We start from the raw sequence: 17,026 nt of genomic DNA on the forward strand, positions 1-17,026 counted from the left end.
GTAACTGGTCCACAATGAGGTGAATCCTTGATTGGTGCTTCGCGGGGCTACAGGAGGCTGCCAGCATCTCTGCTGGTGAGATCTGCAAGAGAGACCATCCTCTAGGATCAACCCTGAAGGGATCATGCCAGAGTTCAACAATGTTAAACGGAGGCCCCCTCAAAAGGCAGCATTAGAAGGTTTTCTGTCCAATTTTGAGACCAAACATAGCAACAAATATGGACATCATTCCGAATCATACTCCAATGGCTGTGGTAAACACACAACAATGGAGTAGAAACCTATTGATGCAGCCTGAATGGTGTGGCACCTCGAGTTGTCTAGGTCAGCTGTATTTTGATATAGGGGCATTCCCTTGGGGACTTTCGAATTCAAGTACATGTATGATGGAGGCAACTCAAGTTGTACAGTACTCCACTTCCCAAACAGCTGCGTTTCCTCAAAATGTATCGGAGGAGAATCCTACTGAAGTAATCTGCAGGTAACCTGCCAGAGAATTGATCACACAGGACTGCATCAAGGCTCTGCCTCAGACTTTGTGATGTGGTCCAGACAAACAACTGTTTCGAAATTCAAGAGTACATTTAATCTAAAACTAGTAAAAGCCTGGCAAGCAATAACAAAGATACAGTACTTGGGCTCTCATTAAAAGTGGGCTGAAAATTTCAACAACAAAAAACTGACAAAACATTGAGCTGGTAAGCTGCACAATAATGACGAAATGTGGCAACAAATCCCTCTTTCTTGGGAGCCTCTCAGGTTGCTTCTCTAAATATCACAGTATTCCCATAAATCAAAATGACCAATACTCCTGGATGTATATAATTCTAGGTGTAGGATTATCACTACAGTGTCTAAGATTCTTAGAATACGCTCAGAGAGAATATGTGCTGAGAATTAGTAACCCACCATATTGAAACTGTAGTAGGTTTCTGACTTGGTCAAACTGTGAACTGGTCCTCACTAGTAGCATGTGGTGCTTGGTTTATTGGAAGAAAGAATGCCTAAAAGAATAGTTCCTCTAAAACTACTCTAGAGGTTGCATGCGCCCTCCAACCATTTATCCAGCTTACGTACACTGTTAGCTCTTATTGGCTCATAAACAGCCTCCAGAGACTAGATACAATTTATGCTGGGCTTCATCATAGAAAACGTCCATACAGTAGCCAACTACAACAAGTGAATCTCCAGTTGAAATCCTTACTGCTTATTTTCCAGCAAATAATTAGTCCTCTCTAAAGACTGCTGTCAGGGTGAGGTTTGGGTACTCTTCCGGCAACTCACTATAAAAGTTTATCTTTTTATACATTTTAATAATAGTATTTAGGTGGTTTCATTTTAATACAACCTGGGGCCCGAATTACAGAAGTGCCCGGGGGAGCAGCGGGCTTTTGCGCCAGCTTTGCGCGCCTCCGGGGAACTTTGGTATTACAGAAGAGACTGCAGATGCTCGTTTAGACCCTTCGGTAATACAGTTAGTGCTAGCGCACATAATGCGCCAGCAATATCTTCAGGGGGCGTTCCCTCCCCTCATGTGCATGGGGGCATTCCCCATGCACATGAGAGAATCCCTTTGCCTCTGCACCTGTGCTTTATTGCGGGAGCAGAGGCAAAGAAGCTGCCAGGAGGCGCACTGGCAGTACGCCCTCTGAGAGCAGCCCCCTGGAGGAGGGAAAGAGGTTGCTATGGACCCCCACACATCCCGTAGCAGGCGCGTGCAGTCAGTGACTGCACCCGCCTGCAAGAGGATCTCTAATCCTCTTTAAAAGTGCAGGCGGGGTTCCGCCTGCACTGTAAAAACATGGAGCAGCATTAAATCAGCCGCTTCGTATTTCACCTGAATGTGCTGCCCCCTGGCTAGCGCAGGCTTGTGGCAGCCCCCGGCAGTGCATTCATCATAATAGGGCGCATTTTCATTTTTGAGCAGGGCGCACCTTTTAAAATAAATAAAATTTTAAATGTGCCTTTTATGTAATGCAGCCTCCAGTGTACTTTTGCTTTCAACGGAGCTGGCTATAGTACTCTTTTCATTTCGTCTAGCCTGGTTTTCAATCTATTCCCTTTTCTGTTAAAGCCTGACTTTTATGAATCTGTACCGTGGAACCAGTCAGAATACAGTTTCACATTTTCTAGAGACGATGAAACATTCACAACAGGAGTTAATTTTTTTCTTCGCCTTTCAAGTGTGGATATCAAACAAAAGAGGGGCAAGGACGCTGTCTCAGACGGCAACGAGAGAGGCGTGGTCCAAGTCTTTCACCAATGAGGATTATTCTGTATTTAACAGCCTCTTTGGGATCCATAATGACATTTAGACAAAAGCAAAAGTAGAAAGAGACAGCAGCCTGGAACCAGAGGCTCAACACCGGCATTACTTAGACTGATGACACTTGAAAACACCTTCGAAGACAGCAGTGACTGCATGGATTGAGAGGAGGGTGAGCAATAACCCTCATCTATCCACTTTCTGAGTCCCTACCCTGATTACGGAAGAGTATCGGATTAGCGGTACTGTGGCCCCAATGTCAGCAAAGACAATAGTCCCTGGTACCATTGGTAGGGTAGCCATAAAAGCCATGAAAGGGGTGCTGTGACACTGCAGTTGGTGTGATGATAGCTGTCCCTTGCTTAAGCTGTAGGCCCCGTCTGTTGCCCTGCTGACTTTTTCTGCATACTCTATTCCATCTACCGACCAAGCATAGCAGAAGGGACCACTGAAAGATGCAAGTCCAATGTACGCAGTCTTTCCCTCTCTCTTAGGGTGGAATCTCACTTAAATGTTTACCCCTCCTGTAAGCATACATGTCTGTATTTAACCCTTGATTCTCACTTTGGCAGGCTTCGGAGAATTCGGGCATAATCCTCAGCCTGGCTCGGTAGTAGACATTCTGAAGAGTGCTTCTACACCCTAATAGTAGGCGTTTAGCCCTGTAACCTGTTGTTGGTAATCAGGCAACAATTCTAAAACCCTCCTGACCCGACAGGACAAGATCTAGAGTTTTTGCTGTACTTGGTGAAAATTTCCAATGACCCCCTATCACACATTCTGAGCAAGCATACACACATACACAAACACAGAGACACACGTACACACAATCAAATGCAATGCTGTTTTTACCGATTTTAAATCTCATGTAACTCTTTCACACTTCAAGAAATAACTGAGCTCGGAACTCACTTAAGACAAAAGGCAAGCATGCACTTTTCTCTGTTAGTGAATAATTAAAAAAAAACCTAGTGTTCTGTGTTAGAAGTGTTAGAACACTTGCATTTTTGAAAAAATACATCAAGTGCATTTTATTTACTTAAACGGTAGCTGCATGGTGATCATTTTTACACGATCTCTGAGACACTGGCAATAAAAGAGTGTCGCTCGGATCAAATGGCTTCCTTGGATGAAAGGGTTAGGCCACCTCGAACAAATGTGAAGGTGTGCCAGGTTACAGGATCAACTCTGAAACCAGATTACCTCATCAACACAAACACTGACACAAGGCAGTAATACCTGAGAACCTTTGTTAAGATGTGGACCTGGCACACATGAGAAGCAGCACAGAAATTCAGTCACGCATATCAGATACTTTATTTTTCGTCTACATTGGCTACCAAATTCGAATTGATTTTCGATGTATCATTTTCAAATGAACCAGGTTTCTGCCACCAAATTACGTCTCTGATTTTTATATTTACTTGCACTGGAGATTTCGCCTCATGATAATCTTTAAGCAATATCTTCTTTTTGATGTCTTGATCTGTGTACGTTAAAATTCTTCTAATATTTTTAAAGATATATATGCACAGAGACTTAGGTTAAAAACACTTTATAAATTCAAATAAATAAGTAAAAAATATTTACAGGATAGTTGGAAAAGGCGACTTTATGACAGACAGTAATGTTTTCGGGCACAAGTCGGGGCTTTAACATTGATTTATGTCCCACATCAAATTCAGAAAATGCAGCAATACATGAGGGGCTGTCCCTTCCTCATCACGGAGGGAAAGAAGATCACAGCCCAGTATGTAACCCAACTCATACTAAGCAGTGGTCGACCAACACATACATTCATAACCCCTCTAGGAAGCAGGCTCTCAATGGGGCCGATTCCCATCTCGCACGGAAGGGCTCTGACCGCGATCCGGCTGGAAAAAGTACGAGCCGTATGCGTGTTTTCCGACCGACTCGTACAGCTGTACGAGCAAGCAAGTACGATGCGAGAAGCACGAAATTGCCGACCGAATCCTTTCTGGGTCCGAACTGCAATGGAGGCGAATTCCGACCGAACCAGTATGATGCATGCATCGGATAGCCGGATCGAGCCGAAGTTTCCAGCTCACAAATTGTCCGGGAAGCTGCCTTTGGGGGTCTGCGTCGGACCCCCATCACCCGCAGCCTTATGAGTCAGACACAGGGGGAGACCGAAGGGTCTCCCCAACACAGGCATGTACGGTGCAGAGGACACTGACGCATACCCACTGTAGGGGGTGCCCTTGTGTGAGACGTACCCATTCAGTCAATGGGAGCCCATGTACGCGTTGTACGACCGGCTTCCGTTGACTTCTATTGGAGTCTGACCGAACCGAGTCCGGCAGCTTGCAGCTCCCTCGTACTCGCTCGGCCGGACTGCAGGAGTCCGGCTCGGTTGGAAAACACTCTGGATCCGGCACGGTCGGAGAGCTTTCCGACCCAGATCGGAATCAGCCCCATAGTGTACTAAACATTCATTTACAATGCACCGGTCTTGCATTTGCAGAATTTAGAGCTATTGGTATTTTAAATGACAAAAATTTTATTTATGTGTTGGTTTTGAAAACAGATAAATAAATGGCATTGTCATGTATAATGCCAATAGATTATTCTCTCGCAAATGCCACACAAAAAAAACACACAGACCCTCACACACACACAGAGCCCCCCACACACACACAGAGCCCCCCCCACACACACACACAGAGCACTCCCACACACACACAGCCCCACACACACAGAGCCCCCCCACACACACACAGAGCCACACACACATAGACCCACACACACACAGAGCCCCCACACACACAGAGCCACACACACACTGAGCCACACACACACAGAGCCACACACACACTGAGCCCCACACACACTGAGCCCCACACACACTGAGCCCCACACACACACAGAGCCACACACACACACACACACACACAGAGCCCCCCACACACACACACACACAGAGCCCCCCCACACACACACACACAGAGCCCCCCCCACACACACAGAGCCCCCCACACACACACAGAGCCCCCCACACACACACAGAGCCCCCCACACACACACAGAGCCCCCCACACCCACAGAGCCCCCCACACACAGAGCCCCCCACACACACAGAGCCCCCCCACACACACAGAGACACACACACACAGAGCCACACACAAATACTCAGGCCCCCACACCGAGAACCCACACACACACACACAGAGCCACACACACAGAGCCCCCCACACACACAGAGCCCCACACACACACACAGAGCTCCACACACACAGAGACGCACACAGAGCCCCACACCCACACAGAGCCCCACATTATACGCTTGCCTATTGATGACGAGGGACTAGGAAATTAATTTGTATATCATAACATGTTGACATGGATTACATCAAACAGTTACTGGGGAAGACAGTCATGAGGACTAGGTGGGCAAGGTAGTATGGAAGGATATGATTAATGTTTAATTATGGAGGTTAATTTACAAACACAATGAAAAAGGCAACAAAACAGCAACTTTCATAACGCAGGGCATGCGCTACAAACGCAAGGATATGCCACTAAACTGCTGATTCTTCAACGAAGGTAAGATTGTTTGTCTTAAATGTTGGCATTGTTGAAATCAATGGAGATTAACAACTGTATGAAATGAGAGGATGGTTTGCATGGTGGGCTATAGGAGAAATCTTGTGGTGGGGAAGTTGCCAGTAGTTGGGACTCGAGAGATATGCAAGCGCACAATCTCTCTCTCACACACACGCACACACACACACACACACACACACACACGCACGCACACACACACACACACACGCACACACACACACACACACACACAGGGCTACTGTCAGTAGCTGGCCCGAAAGAGCGATACCTGGAGATCGGGGAAGGTGTTGTGGATAGTGTAGTACATCTGCCGGTTGGACTGCACGTCGGCATCTGTGATCTTGTTGTCGGCTCCTTCACGGGTCTTGCCTTTGCTTTTCTCAACCAAGACACCCGCCTTCTGCACTTCTCGCACCTTGTTTCCACCGCGCTTCGCAGTTAGCAGAGACACAGCTAGCAGTTTACGCAGATCAACATGTTGAGTCTCATCTACAGCCACAGGCGCCTGTCCATCCTCTACTCCCGCGGGCAGCAGGAGAGCGAACTGCTATAAGTAATGCTGCTGACGGCACTAGGCGCTATACCTTCATACACACATATTAACATTACAGTTGTAATCCGTAGTAGCAGAGAGTGACGCTCACAAGAGGGACTGCACAAGCATTTGTCTGCACAACTACGAGCCTGTTATAATGAATGCAGCTGGCGGCACTAGGCGTTATACACACACATCTGTTGTGATTGCAGTTGTAATCAGAGAGTCACTCATACTCACGAGAGGGACTGCACAAGAGGTTGTCTGCACATGCGTACGAACCTGCAATAAGTAATGCTGCTGGTGGCGCTAGGCGCTACACACACACAGCTATACACATAATACTTAGTTTATTAATGATAGTCAATGCATGGGACATACGATGGAATGTATATACAGATGCACTCTGTAAACATGAGCGCCATTTTAACACATCACAAATCAGGCGAGAGTCCTATTTCAGTATTCACTGCATTAAATTATGTGCCTTTGTGTCCTCCCCAACCCATGAGCAAGGATACGGTAGTCTCCAAAACGCATTGGGTTTGGCGTGTTGTTGAATGGATCCTTTTGTAAAGTTCATGGTATGTTTGGCTTTTAAGAAGCATGATCATTGGAGGAACAGAAAACAATATATGTTTTCAGGAAGAGGAATAGAAATGAATATTTAGCCCTGATGACGTCTAAGGGTGATAATCCAGGAGAAGAAACACTATTGGCTGGAGGATTTTATTGCATACGTTTCTCGTGGAGGTGCACTATATACTTTAAAGTATATGAAATGTGTTCAGAGAGGACCTAGCAAATATGGCCAGGGTATATGTCCTTTGTCGTCAATCATCTAGTATCCTTAGAGGGCCTTTACAAAAACATAGGGTAAGACTAAGTCAGCCCCATGAGAGCAGAGTTTGTCACTCCCAGAAATATCTCAGTGATGAATACTGGAATGCTGATTTGTTATTCTGATGCTGGCATCGTAGAGTAGGTCCAGAAAAACAGGGATTCTATACAAGAAGTTTTATGGCAACATAAACATTTGCAGCCAATGCGTTCACTCACCCAACTAACAATATCCATGAGGTGTGGAAATACAATGGTGGCTGTACCAATTCAGATTGAGAGGACGTGAGCCAATGAAGCTTCTCTGCTAAGATGCATTTGTACTAAGACATCAAATGCTAGAATTACAATAGACGATCTGACTATCCCTCTTCACCGCAACTGACCTGCAAATAATGATTGATTAACTGAATGCAAGAGATGAGGAAAGAAATTAGAAGATAGTACATGCTCCTTACATGAGTTCTGGCCGGAAATGATGTATTATTGCGCATAGTGCAAGGCCGCTTTTCCAGGAGGTCGCCAGATCTGTGACAGTTACGTTTTTGTAACCTTCTGTCTGCTTCTGACACCAGGTCAAAAGTTTGTTAGGTCGCACATCAGATTCTGTTGATAGAACAAACAGCACAACGTTAATCCATTACAAAGATCACAAACTGTATGCTTAATATGCCTAGAGTTTCTATAACTACAACAACGTACCATGTCTTGAAAGATTGACCGACCTCCTGATGGAACTCGCTCTTTCGACAGGGAATTTCTGCAATTCACTCGTAAGGAACAAGTGCCGCACCTGCAAAGAACACGCAATCGTCATGAGCGCTTTCAAAATAATAATGTCCAGGCAAATTGTTGGACTCACAGCTATGCATGTGAAAACAGTGAAAAGGTATGTAGGCTTTGGCTCATGTCCTGCAGTCAGCCATCTTGTCCGCAAACCTAGAGGAGCTTGGGTGATTATGCAAAGCACAACTACAGCTACACAAAACGTCAACAATAAGAGGTTAAGAGGGTTCCCCATCGCATTGTCCTTATTATCACAAGGGTCAATATGGCATCAGGAAAGTGAAGCAAGGTGTAAGAGCCATGTTTACTTTCTATAGTCTCCTTTTTTTTTGCCCTTGCTGGAACTCAGAAGAGCATGGAGACTGCAGTAGGCATTAATAATGAGTTAAGAGGCCAACCATATGACGTCATTGAAGGGGCAAGGTGTGCGGTCACTTCCACTGCCACACAGTGCCGGATTAAACCCTGTGGAGGACCCTCCGCAGTCGAACTTTCTGTGGCCCCCTCACAAGTTATCTCCTAATACCCAGTGCGCTGGATTTATTTAAAACGGACAGCTGCCTGAAGATGAGCTTTTAAGAGGCAAACTGTTATGTGCATCTGATGTCTCTGGTCTATGTACTTTAAGTTGTTGATAGGTACATTACATTAATACAGTATTTTCTCTAGAAAGTCATTAATGTAAAGTTTTCGTTTCTTTGAGTGGATTCATTTTTTTTCTAGCTTTTGGAAACAATATTTAAGAAAGCTTGATTGTAATTTTCTTCCAAGATCAAATCAATATTATTTTGATCCGTTGTCACGGAGCCCCTAACGGGAGTGGGGCCCATAGGCCGCTGACTACTTTACCTATTTGGTAATCTGGAACTGCTGCCACAGGCATTTTTGGTACGAAATGTCAATACGTACACGAACAGTCTGGAGAAAAATATGGTATCTACAGGTATGTAAAGGCAGCCTCTCATTGCCAACAAGCTACTATCCGACAATTAGGGATAACAATCACTCCGTAGTAAATTGTCACATTCCGCGGCATGACATTTTATCATTTTTTCAGGAAATCACTATGGTTTTTAAATATATGAGGTTGCAGTTGCACAAAATTAGATAGGAGCAGAAGTCGGGGTTTTGGCGAACTTCAAAATAAGCAAAGAAACACGTTTCAGAACATTAGTTTTGAGGAAAAAAACAGTTGTGAGTAAAGTGGAGCAGATAAGGAGCTGCAAAGCCCCAGTTGAGTGTTTTTTTTTCTTAGAACTGGTAAGCGGACAATGAAGTATATAATACCTTGGACCTATGCTCTGCGTGGAGTCACATTTCCGAACCTGAAAACATGAATCGCATCAAATTAACATAATCACAACTTGGAAAATATGATTGAGTTACAAAGCTTCCCCGGCGACCTCTCATCTTCCACGCTGATTCTCGGTAATCAGCGTAAGCAGGAACTGGCCCTGAAGCGCAACATTTCCATTAGCAGGTATTACCATCGCGTCTCAACAACAGGGATTCATTGACGCTTTTATAAACCGTGCCTGGTCAGACACAAAACTCGTACACAGGAAATTAGGGAACAAGACGCCGGGTCTGCTTCTATATTTATTTTCTGTTAATCTAATCTTAACATTATGAAATATGTGGAAACACGAGGAGGTTGTGGACAGATCTGTTTAGATTGCTTTTGTAGCAATCTAGGTAACTGTCCACAACACATTCAAACACTGCCTTCCATTTCCAAGAAAGAAAGCTAGTTTTAATGAAATAGTGTCTTTTTTGGCCAGCATCGTCTGAACGCTCTCATCAGTGGAGGATACATTTAGATACGGTTTAACTGCTTCATTACTATGTAATCAGGGTAATTTTTCCTCTCTCTTGTTTGTTTACCTGATTACCAATCTACATTATTTTAAAACAGTGACTGAGGGCCGAATAATTATTTTCACAGTAAGAACCAGTTACTAAATGCAGAAAACAACTGTATGGAATTCATGGCCCCTACTGAGGTTCGCACTAATTGGGGTACACAGTTCGTGGCATTTTTTTAGGATTCCCTTGTCGAAAAGGTTAATATGTAATACACAAATTGTGCTTTTAGCGCAGAAAATCGATTTATACGGAGTTTAGTTTTAAGAATTCTTTGTTAAAATGAAAGTAGAAAAATACTATTTGTGACTTCAGATTAAATGTATTAAATACATACATGCACATGGAGTAGATTCACAAACCTTGTTCCTCACAAACCACGTAGTAACTATGGAAATACCCAAAGGTCTGGCAAACTGTGATCCAATCCCCAACCTCCTACACCACAGCAAGATTAGGGAGGCAGAGGTCACAAGTCACTATAAAAAGTCTGTGAAAATTAATTTAATACTTTGTGAGTGTCAATCTGGAGCCAGAGCTTCTAGGTGGACAAAGAGAATGTTTCCCCTTGCCTTCGCCCATTGGCCATTCACAAGTCCAGGCCCTTCTAGACGTACCTGAACCAGCAGGTGAACACTCACCTGTTGTCAACCAAAGTTTGGGGGAGCCACAAAATCCATACACAAATTTGGAATTTGAAGGTATATTATTTTTCTAGCAGATCCTATAAATGAAGCCAGACAGCCAGTGCTTTAAATGGGCCGGTACTCACCGGTACTGAGTACCGGCACTTCTGAATTTTTAGGCCCTCAGTACCGGCACTTCTCATTAGCCATGGGAGAGCACCGGTACCCTAGTAAACGGGATTGCAGGCTCTAGATATGTCTCTCCTATTGCACAGGGTAGAGGTCGCTCTGCTTTTCTGGAGCGTGTAGGCACGCAAGCCTCCTGCAGAGTCCCTGCTGGAGATTCCAGCAGCGTCCATGTGAATGGCTTGAGACCGCAGGGGTCTAAGAGGGCTTGCTGTGCGTCACGCAGTGATTAACAGTGCAGGGTCTAGACAGACCCTTCCCTGTCGACTGAAAGTGCTTTAGCTTCACCCCGCCCCTCTCAATCAGGTGTGAAAATGGGTTAAGAAAGACAGTCCGTAATCCAGTCATATTTAGGATATTTATGGCATTGACTGTACTAAAGTGAGTGGCAGCCCCTAAAAAATCCTCTGCCTTCGCCAAAGCCGGTTTTCTTAGCATTTTTTTTTTCAAGACAGGAGCTGCTTCTCTTTGTGAGCCCCTCAAGCATTAAACACCGTATTTACAAGATACCAGTGACGGACCGGAGTACTGGCTTTATAGGTGTGAAGGTAGCTTCATCCATATGGCAATGAATAGCAGGAAACGCTGCAGCACTTTAGGAATGAGCTACATGACAACTGGCAATGGCTTTGGATGGGGATAAAGATGTGGTGAACATAGCAGGAAATAGGTGGGATGAATGTAAAGAAGTGAGGTGATAGGTTTGCCACTTATTTTCAGATAAAAATACCACATATTTGTTGAGTTCTGTATTCATGAATCGTCTTAGAAATTGTATTTTTTTTAAACACACGTTTCTGTAAAGTCATAAATCCGTTGCATTTCTTATAATTCACACGCACACACACACACACATACAGACACACACACACAGACACACACACACACTGGCACAAATACAGACAGACACACAGACAGACAGACAGACAGACACACACACACAGACACACAGACACCCAGACACACGCACCTAGACACACATACACCTAGACACATACACTGACACACACACACACACACACTGACACACATACATACATACACACATACATACACACAGACACACATACGTACAGACAGACACACATACAGACAGACACACATACAGACAGACACACATACAGACACACACACACCCAGACACACACACCCAGACACATGCACACCCAGACAAGCGCACACCCAGACAGAAGCACACCTAGACAGACGCACACCTAGACAGACGCACAGACAGACAGACACACACACACACACACACTGCAGAACAAAATACTGGCCAGATGGCAAACTTAGGGGATGAGTACAGCATGGAGGGGAGAAAAGGAGACAAGTTGGGAAAAAAACAGTGAGGAAATGTAAGACTTGTGGAGAGAGTAAGCAAAAGGTGGGAGGAAGAGGAGCAGAACTAGGGAGATAAGCTTAGAGGCTGGGTAAAGATGAGAGGCGAATGGAGAGGACATGCTTATGAAAAGGCATGGAACCAGGAAGAGCCTTGTCGTAGGGAAAAGGACAGTGGCATTGTTTTAAATGGGCTGGTACTCACAGGTACTGTGTACCAGCACTTCTTATTATTTTTATCCCTGTTAGTACCGGCACTTCTCTACTGCTGAGGAGAGTACCACTACTCATGAAAGGTAGGCTCACTGGCTGCTAGTGCTGGTAAGCACTATGCTGTCATGGTTGGAACCTATTTGATAGCCACGGCGTTTCTATAGTCCTAAGCAGAGCCGCTGTTAAACTATTCAGCGTGGGATCATTTGCATGATGTCCCTGTGTTCACCATCACACTGTATTGACAGTAGAGGGCCCATTTAGGCCCTGTGCTGTTAATCACATTCCCACTATTGTGTGCATTTAAGCAAACGCAGGTATGAAGGTAGCACATGGACAGAGGCAATTTAGAAACTCATTGGAGGTTAGGAGTTTAAAATGGATTTAATCCCACCTGAGACTTTTTGTGAGTGTTTGCTTATGTCTGTGTGCTTGCCGACTTGTGTGTGCCTGTTTTTCTGTGATAGAAAATTGAGGGACAGGGGAAGAGAATCAGGACACTCAGGAGATTTTAGAGGGAGTGTGAGTGTGTGTGAGTGTATGCCTGAGAGTAGATAGTATTGTGCCAAACAACAACAAATAACAGTATGGCATTAAAAAGCAGCAAATATTACAAAACGCCGAACTGTTCACATATCATCCTGTTTGGATTTCATTTTGTGTAACGAGTTAACCTGTTTCATTTACATAAACATATATATAATTTTTTTTTTTTACTTTTTATTGTTAATAAAAAACAAAACAGACAAGGCAATAAAGCAATACAGTAGGATGCGTGTTCAGGGAGGAAGGAAAAGGTATTACAGTATAATACAAAGAAACATTGCTACGTAGGGGGGCAGGGGAGAAACTAGAGTTAAGATCATAATAGCAAAACAGTACTAGGAATGTCGGATCAGGGGGAAAGAGGAAGATCAGGAGTCTCTGTTAGGGGAGGTGTGCATATATCTCCTCGGTAGGAGTTCCATTGACCCCAAATTTTACCCCATTTCTTGGGTCTGCCTCGCTCCACATACACCGTCTTTTCCCTAAACATGCACCAGTCCATGCTCTCCTTCCATGCCACGACCGTGGGCGGCCTCTGGGAACCCCAAAGCTGAGCAATGTCCCTCTTGGCAATCATGTTTCCAAGGGTCACCCATCATAAACATATTTTTCATGTGTTTTGATAGTGGCTGCAACTGGTACAGAATTCATTATGTATCATCTTATGTTGCTCTTAGCCCCGCCCCTAGCCCCGCCCACTTGCCACACCTCTAGCTCATATTAATGAGTACCTGCACTTATTTTTTCTCATTTAAAGCACTGCAGACAGCTACTTCGAACTCTCAATGCTCTGCAACACCACTGCTGAAAATGACACATTAGGTGGAGCTCACCAAGGTACAAATACTCTTCTAATTACAATACTGCAGCACAACATACACAAGAGCACTATTATGATTCCACCAAGCATGCAGAGAGGGAATGGTACTATCAATGTGTGGACAAGTATTTTATTGATAGTTTTACAGTGATGAAAATATGGTGAAAGTCTCTCTCTTAGGGTGATAAAGATGAGAGCGTTATGTGCTTTTTAAAATACCCCTCACACACTAAAAAAATCCAGTAGTGTCATGCTTCATCATTGGGGTCTTCCCGTCCCTCTACGGGGCGGGGCGTGCTACGACCTGACCGACTACGCGGGAGCACTGAAGTGGTGACAGGACTATGTGATGGTGCAGGGTGTCAGTGAAAGTGTAGGGACCTAACAATGTATGTGAGTACAAAAAATTAAAAATCCTCTGGCTAGTAGAAAAAAATAATTTATTAGCTTCTCTAGCTGGGGACGTTAAGAAGGGGGTTTTGGGGTTGAGCCGATCGCTACAACCTGGTCTACATGTTTCGTAGGCAGTCCCCTACTGCCTACTCATCAGGACCTTCTACTGGTCCCTACAAAAATGAGCTCAGTTGCTAAGTATTATCAGCCTGTCTTCCTAAAAACTCACAGTAAAATTCCACTGTAAGTTTATGCTACAGGGCATGAGCTGGCCCTCCGGAAGCAAAAAATTTTATCAAAAATAGTGACCCAAATGTGGTCTCTGTAAAGAAAAGGGAAAAAAGGGAGACACAGATATTTACATTTATAGCTGTGAATTTTGCGCTTTCATTGTTGTTTGCGCCACAATTTCACTCGTCAATTTCATTCACCCATTACACAAAGAATAGCTTTTAGACTTTATGGACAGAGTGATGGTTCAGTCTGCCATCCCCTGGCTGTCCGTGAATGGTGCCGAACAGTGGACAAAGAACACACAGATATTCATGGTTGAAACTGCGGTTTGTCACTGCGCTTTCATAGTTGTCTGCGCCACAATTCATCTTTTCAAATTCTAATAGCCCATTGCCTAAAGCCCTAATGCAAGACTTTATGGACAGAGTGATGGTTCAATCTGCCATCCCCTGCCTGTCCGGGTAAATACCCAAACGTATACATGCCCTTAGTAATTAGGGCTGAATCTATCTCCACATGCACACACCATCGCGACTCAATACATACAACGACATTTCACAGGATTAAAATGAGGAACCCGTTCTCTCGTGCTAGTTTTAAGGTTAAGGTCACTGAATCATTAAAATCCCCACAAAATGGGACGCACCCCTGCAATGGAAAAGTAACCATACATACTGTTGTGGCAAATGCGTTGTGCCCCATGAGCTGACAATCGGTAGGAAATCACCGCGGCGCTCTGCAAGAAAGAGAGCCACGCCCTTAGCATATTTGTGCAAACTGTGCGAGTAGTGGAAAAATGTCTCAAGACCCACTTGTTTTGAGACCTGGGGTAAAGGTCCGTAACTTACTTTGTCCGCATAGTCCCTAAATCTTACTTCTACCAGTCTTGCCGCTCTGCTGAATGCTCGCGTGTTGGAAGCGGTGAATCATTTAAGCTTCCCTGCGCGCTGGTGAAGGGTGTGTCCAAACACTAGCGCGCTAACCCAAAATGGCCGCCCGTAATGGAACGCGGGAGGGTGAAAAAGCGGAAGTCTATCTTCTGTGTCTATTGGCCCTGATGTGTTGCCTGCACACTGTAGATATAATTGAAAAATAGATCGTTTTTCACAGTTTGTCACAGCGAAGATTATACTATACTGTTGGTACTCAAATATAGCTTGCACCATGTAACTCTTAATAAATAGATCGCTATTCACAAGTAATGACAGAGGAGATTATGCTACAGCTAATTGGTGCGAAAGCCATACTGTAATAACCAGGTCAGTAGTGGTGGACCTAGATTGATATAGCAATTGCTAGAAAAGGTTATTAGAATTCAGCTAGGAATCTATACGCTGGTCGATGCCCTGAGTTGGACAAAGATGTAGGGTTATAGGTTGGTTTAGAAGGACATATATGTCTTTGTGGGTAGAGACTGGACCCCTGCGTTAAGGTTAGGCACAGTAGTCGTGCACTGTTGGTGCTGTGTTGTAAAGGGGGGGGGGGGGTTTCTACATGCCATTAAGGTTGATAACTTATAGGGGGCCTCTGTTATTGTTTGGCCACAGTTAGGGGTGGTGCCTCAGGGAATGGGGGTCTTGCGGGGTACGGGGGTTCTATAACTGACCCCATGGAATTTCATCGTTCAACCCATTTTTATTGGACTGGACACGAAAAACCCATCTCTGTTCTTTTTCAAGGAGATGCCTTTCGTTGTCGATCTGTTCGATTACAGTCCACAGTATGTCTTCAGGTTTATGACCACTTTCCAGGAAGTGGTTTGTTAATTTGGTACTCGACTTTTTGCACTTGATAGTGCTTTTGTGTTCACCTATTCTTAACTTCACTGCCCTGCTCGTCATGCCAATATATTCGAGTTTGCAGGGACATGTGATGAGGTATACAACGTTGGAACTATTGCAGTTGCTGAATGTTCTTTGTTCCCATGTTGTCCCGTTGTTGAAAGTCAATTTTTTGCTTTTCCTGGTCAGACAGCATACCTTGCATCCGCCGCAGGGGTAATGCCCTTGTACAAAGTTAGGGTTGCCAGTATTGTTCACCCTGTTGGCCTTTGGTCTGGTATGAACCAAAATGTCCCTGACACTTTGTGATCTTTTGTGCGAGAACATTGGCTTTGGAATTTCTAAGTCCCCACTATTGAGAATCCTCCAGTTCTTGTTAATTATTTTGCTCACCTGATCAGAGTTGGTGTTGTACGTGGTCACACATATGGGTCTCTGCTTTTCCACTTTCTTGACTTTATCCTCCAAGAGGCTTTCTCTGCAATTGTTCCTTGCTCTCTTGTAGGCTTGATCAATGATCTTAGGTGGATAGTTCCTCATTTTCAATTTTTCTTTTAGCTCATCTGATTGGGTTTTGAAATTCTCAACTTCCGTACAGTTCCTGCGGAGTCGCAGGAACTGGCCGTAGGGGAGATTATCCCTCAAGTGTCTCGGGTGAAAGCTCTGGTACATCAAGAGACAGTTCTTGGAAGTACTCTTAAAATGGGTTGTTGTCATCAATCTGCCATTTTTGGGGAAGATGTTCAGATCCAGGTATACCAGATTGGTTTTTGTTGTGACGCTGGTGAATTTGAGGAATTCATCCTGATAGTTGAGCCATGTCAGGAACTGTTGGGCACTCTTATCATCGCCATCCCAGATGATAAGGATGTCGTCGATATACCTCTTCCAGGTTAAGATCTTGGGCCTGAATGGGTTGATGATGTTTAATATCTTTGTGGCCTCCAGGTGGTAAACATAGAGACCAGCTATGCTTGGAGCAAATGTGCTTCCCATGCTGGTCCCGTGCTTTTG

The 17,026-nt window shown here is 44.5% G+C and overlaps 1 protein-coding gene across 6 annotated transcripts in view; it reads right to left on the reverse strand.

Moving 5' to 3' along the window:
• Positions 1–17,026, reverse strand: part of MICAL2 (microtubule associated monooxygenase, calponin and LIM domain containing 2) — a 1,053,240-nt gene that overhangs the window by 694,492 nt on the left and 341,722 nt on the right. For all 6 annotated transcript variants that reach the window (XM_078680924.1, XM_078680923.1, XM_078680928.1 and 3 more), the window contains exons 11-12: positions 7,929–8,019; positions 7,685–7,832 (exon numbers count right to left, since the gene is read on the reverse strand). In XM_078680924.1, coding sequence (XP_078537050.1) covers positions 7,685–7,832; positions 7,929–8,019 — 239 coding nt within the window. The remainder of the gene's footprint in view (positions 1–7,684; positions 7,833–7,928; positions 8,020–17,026) is intronic.

The sequence above is a fragment of the Lissotriton helveticus genome, chromosome 3_1 (assembly GCF_964261635.1).
Source record: "Lissotriton helveticus chromosome 3_1, aLisHel1.1, whole genome shotgun sequence".
NCBI lineage: Eukaryota > Metazoa > Chordata > Amphibia > Caudata > Salamandridae > Lissotriton > Lissotriton helveticus.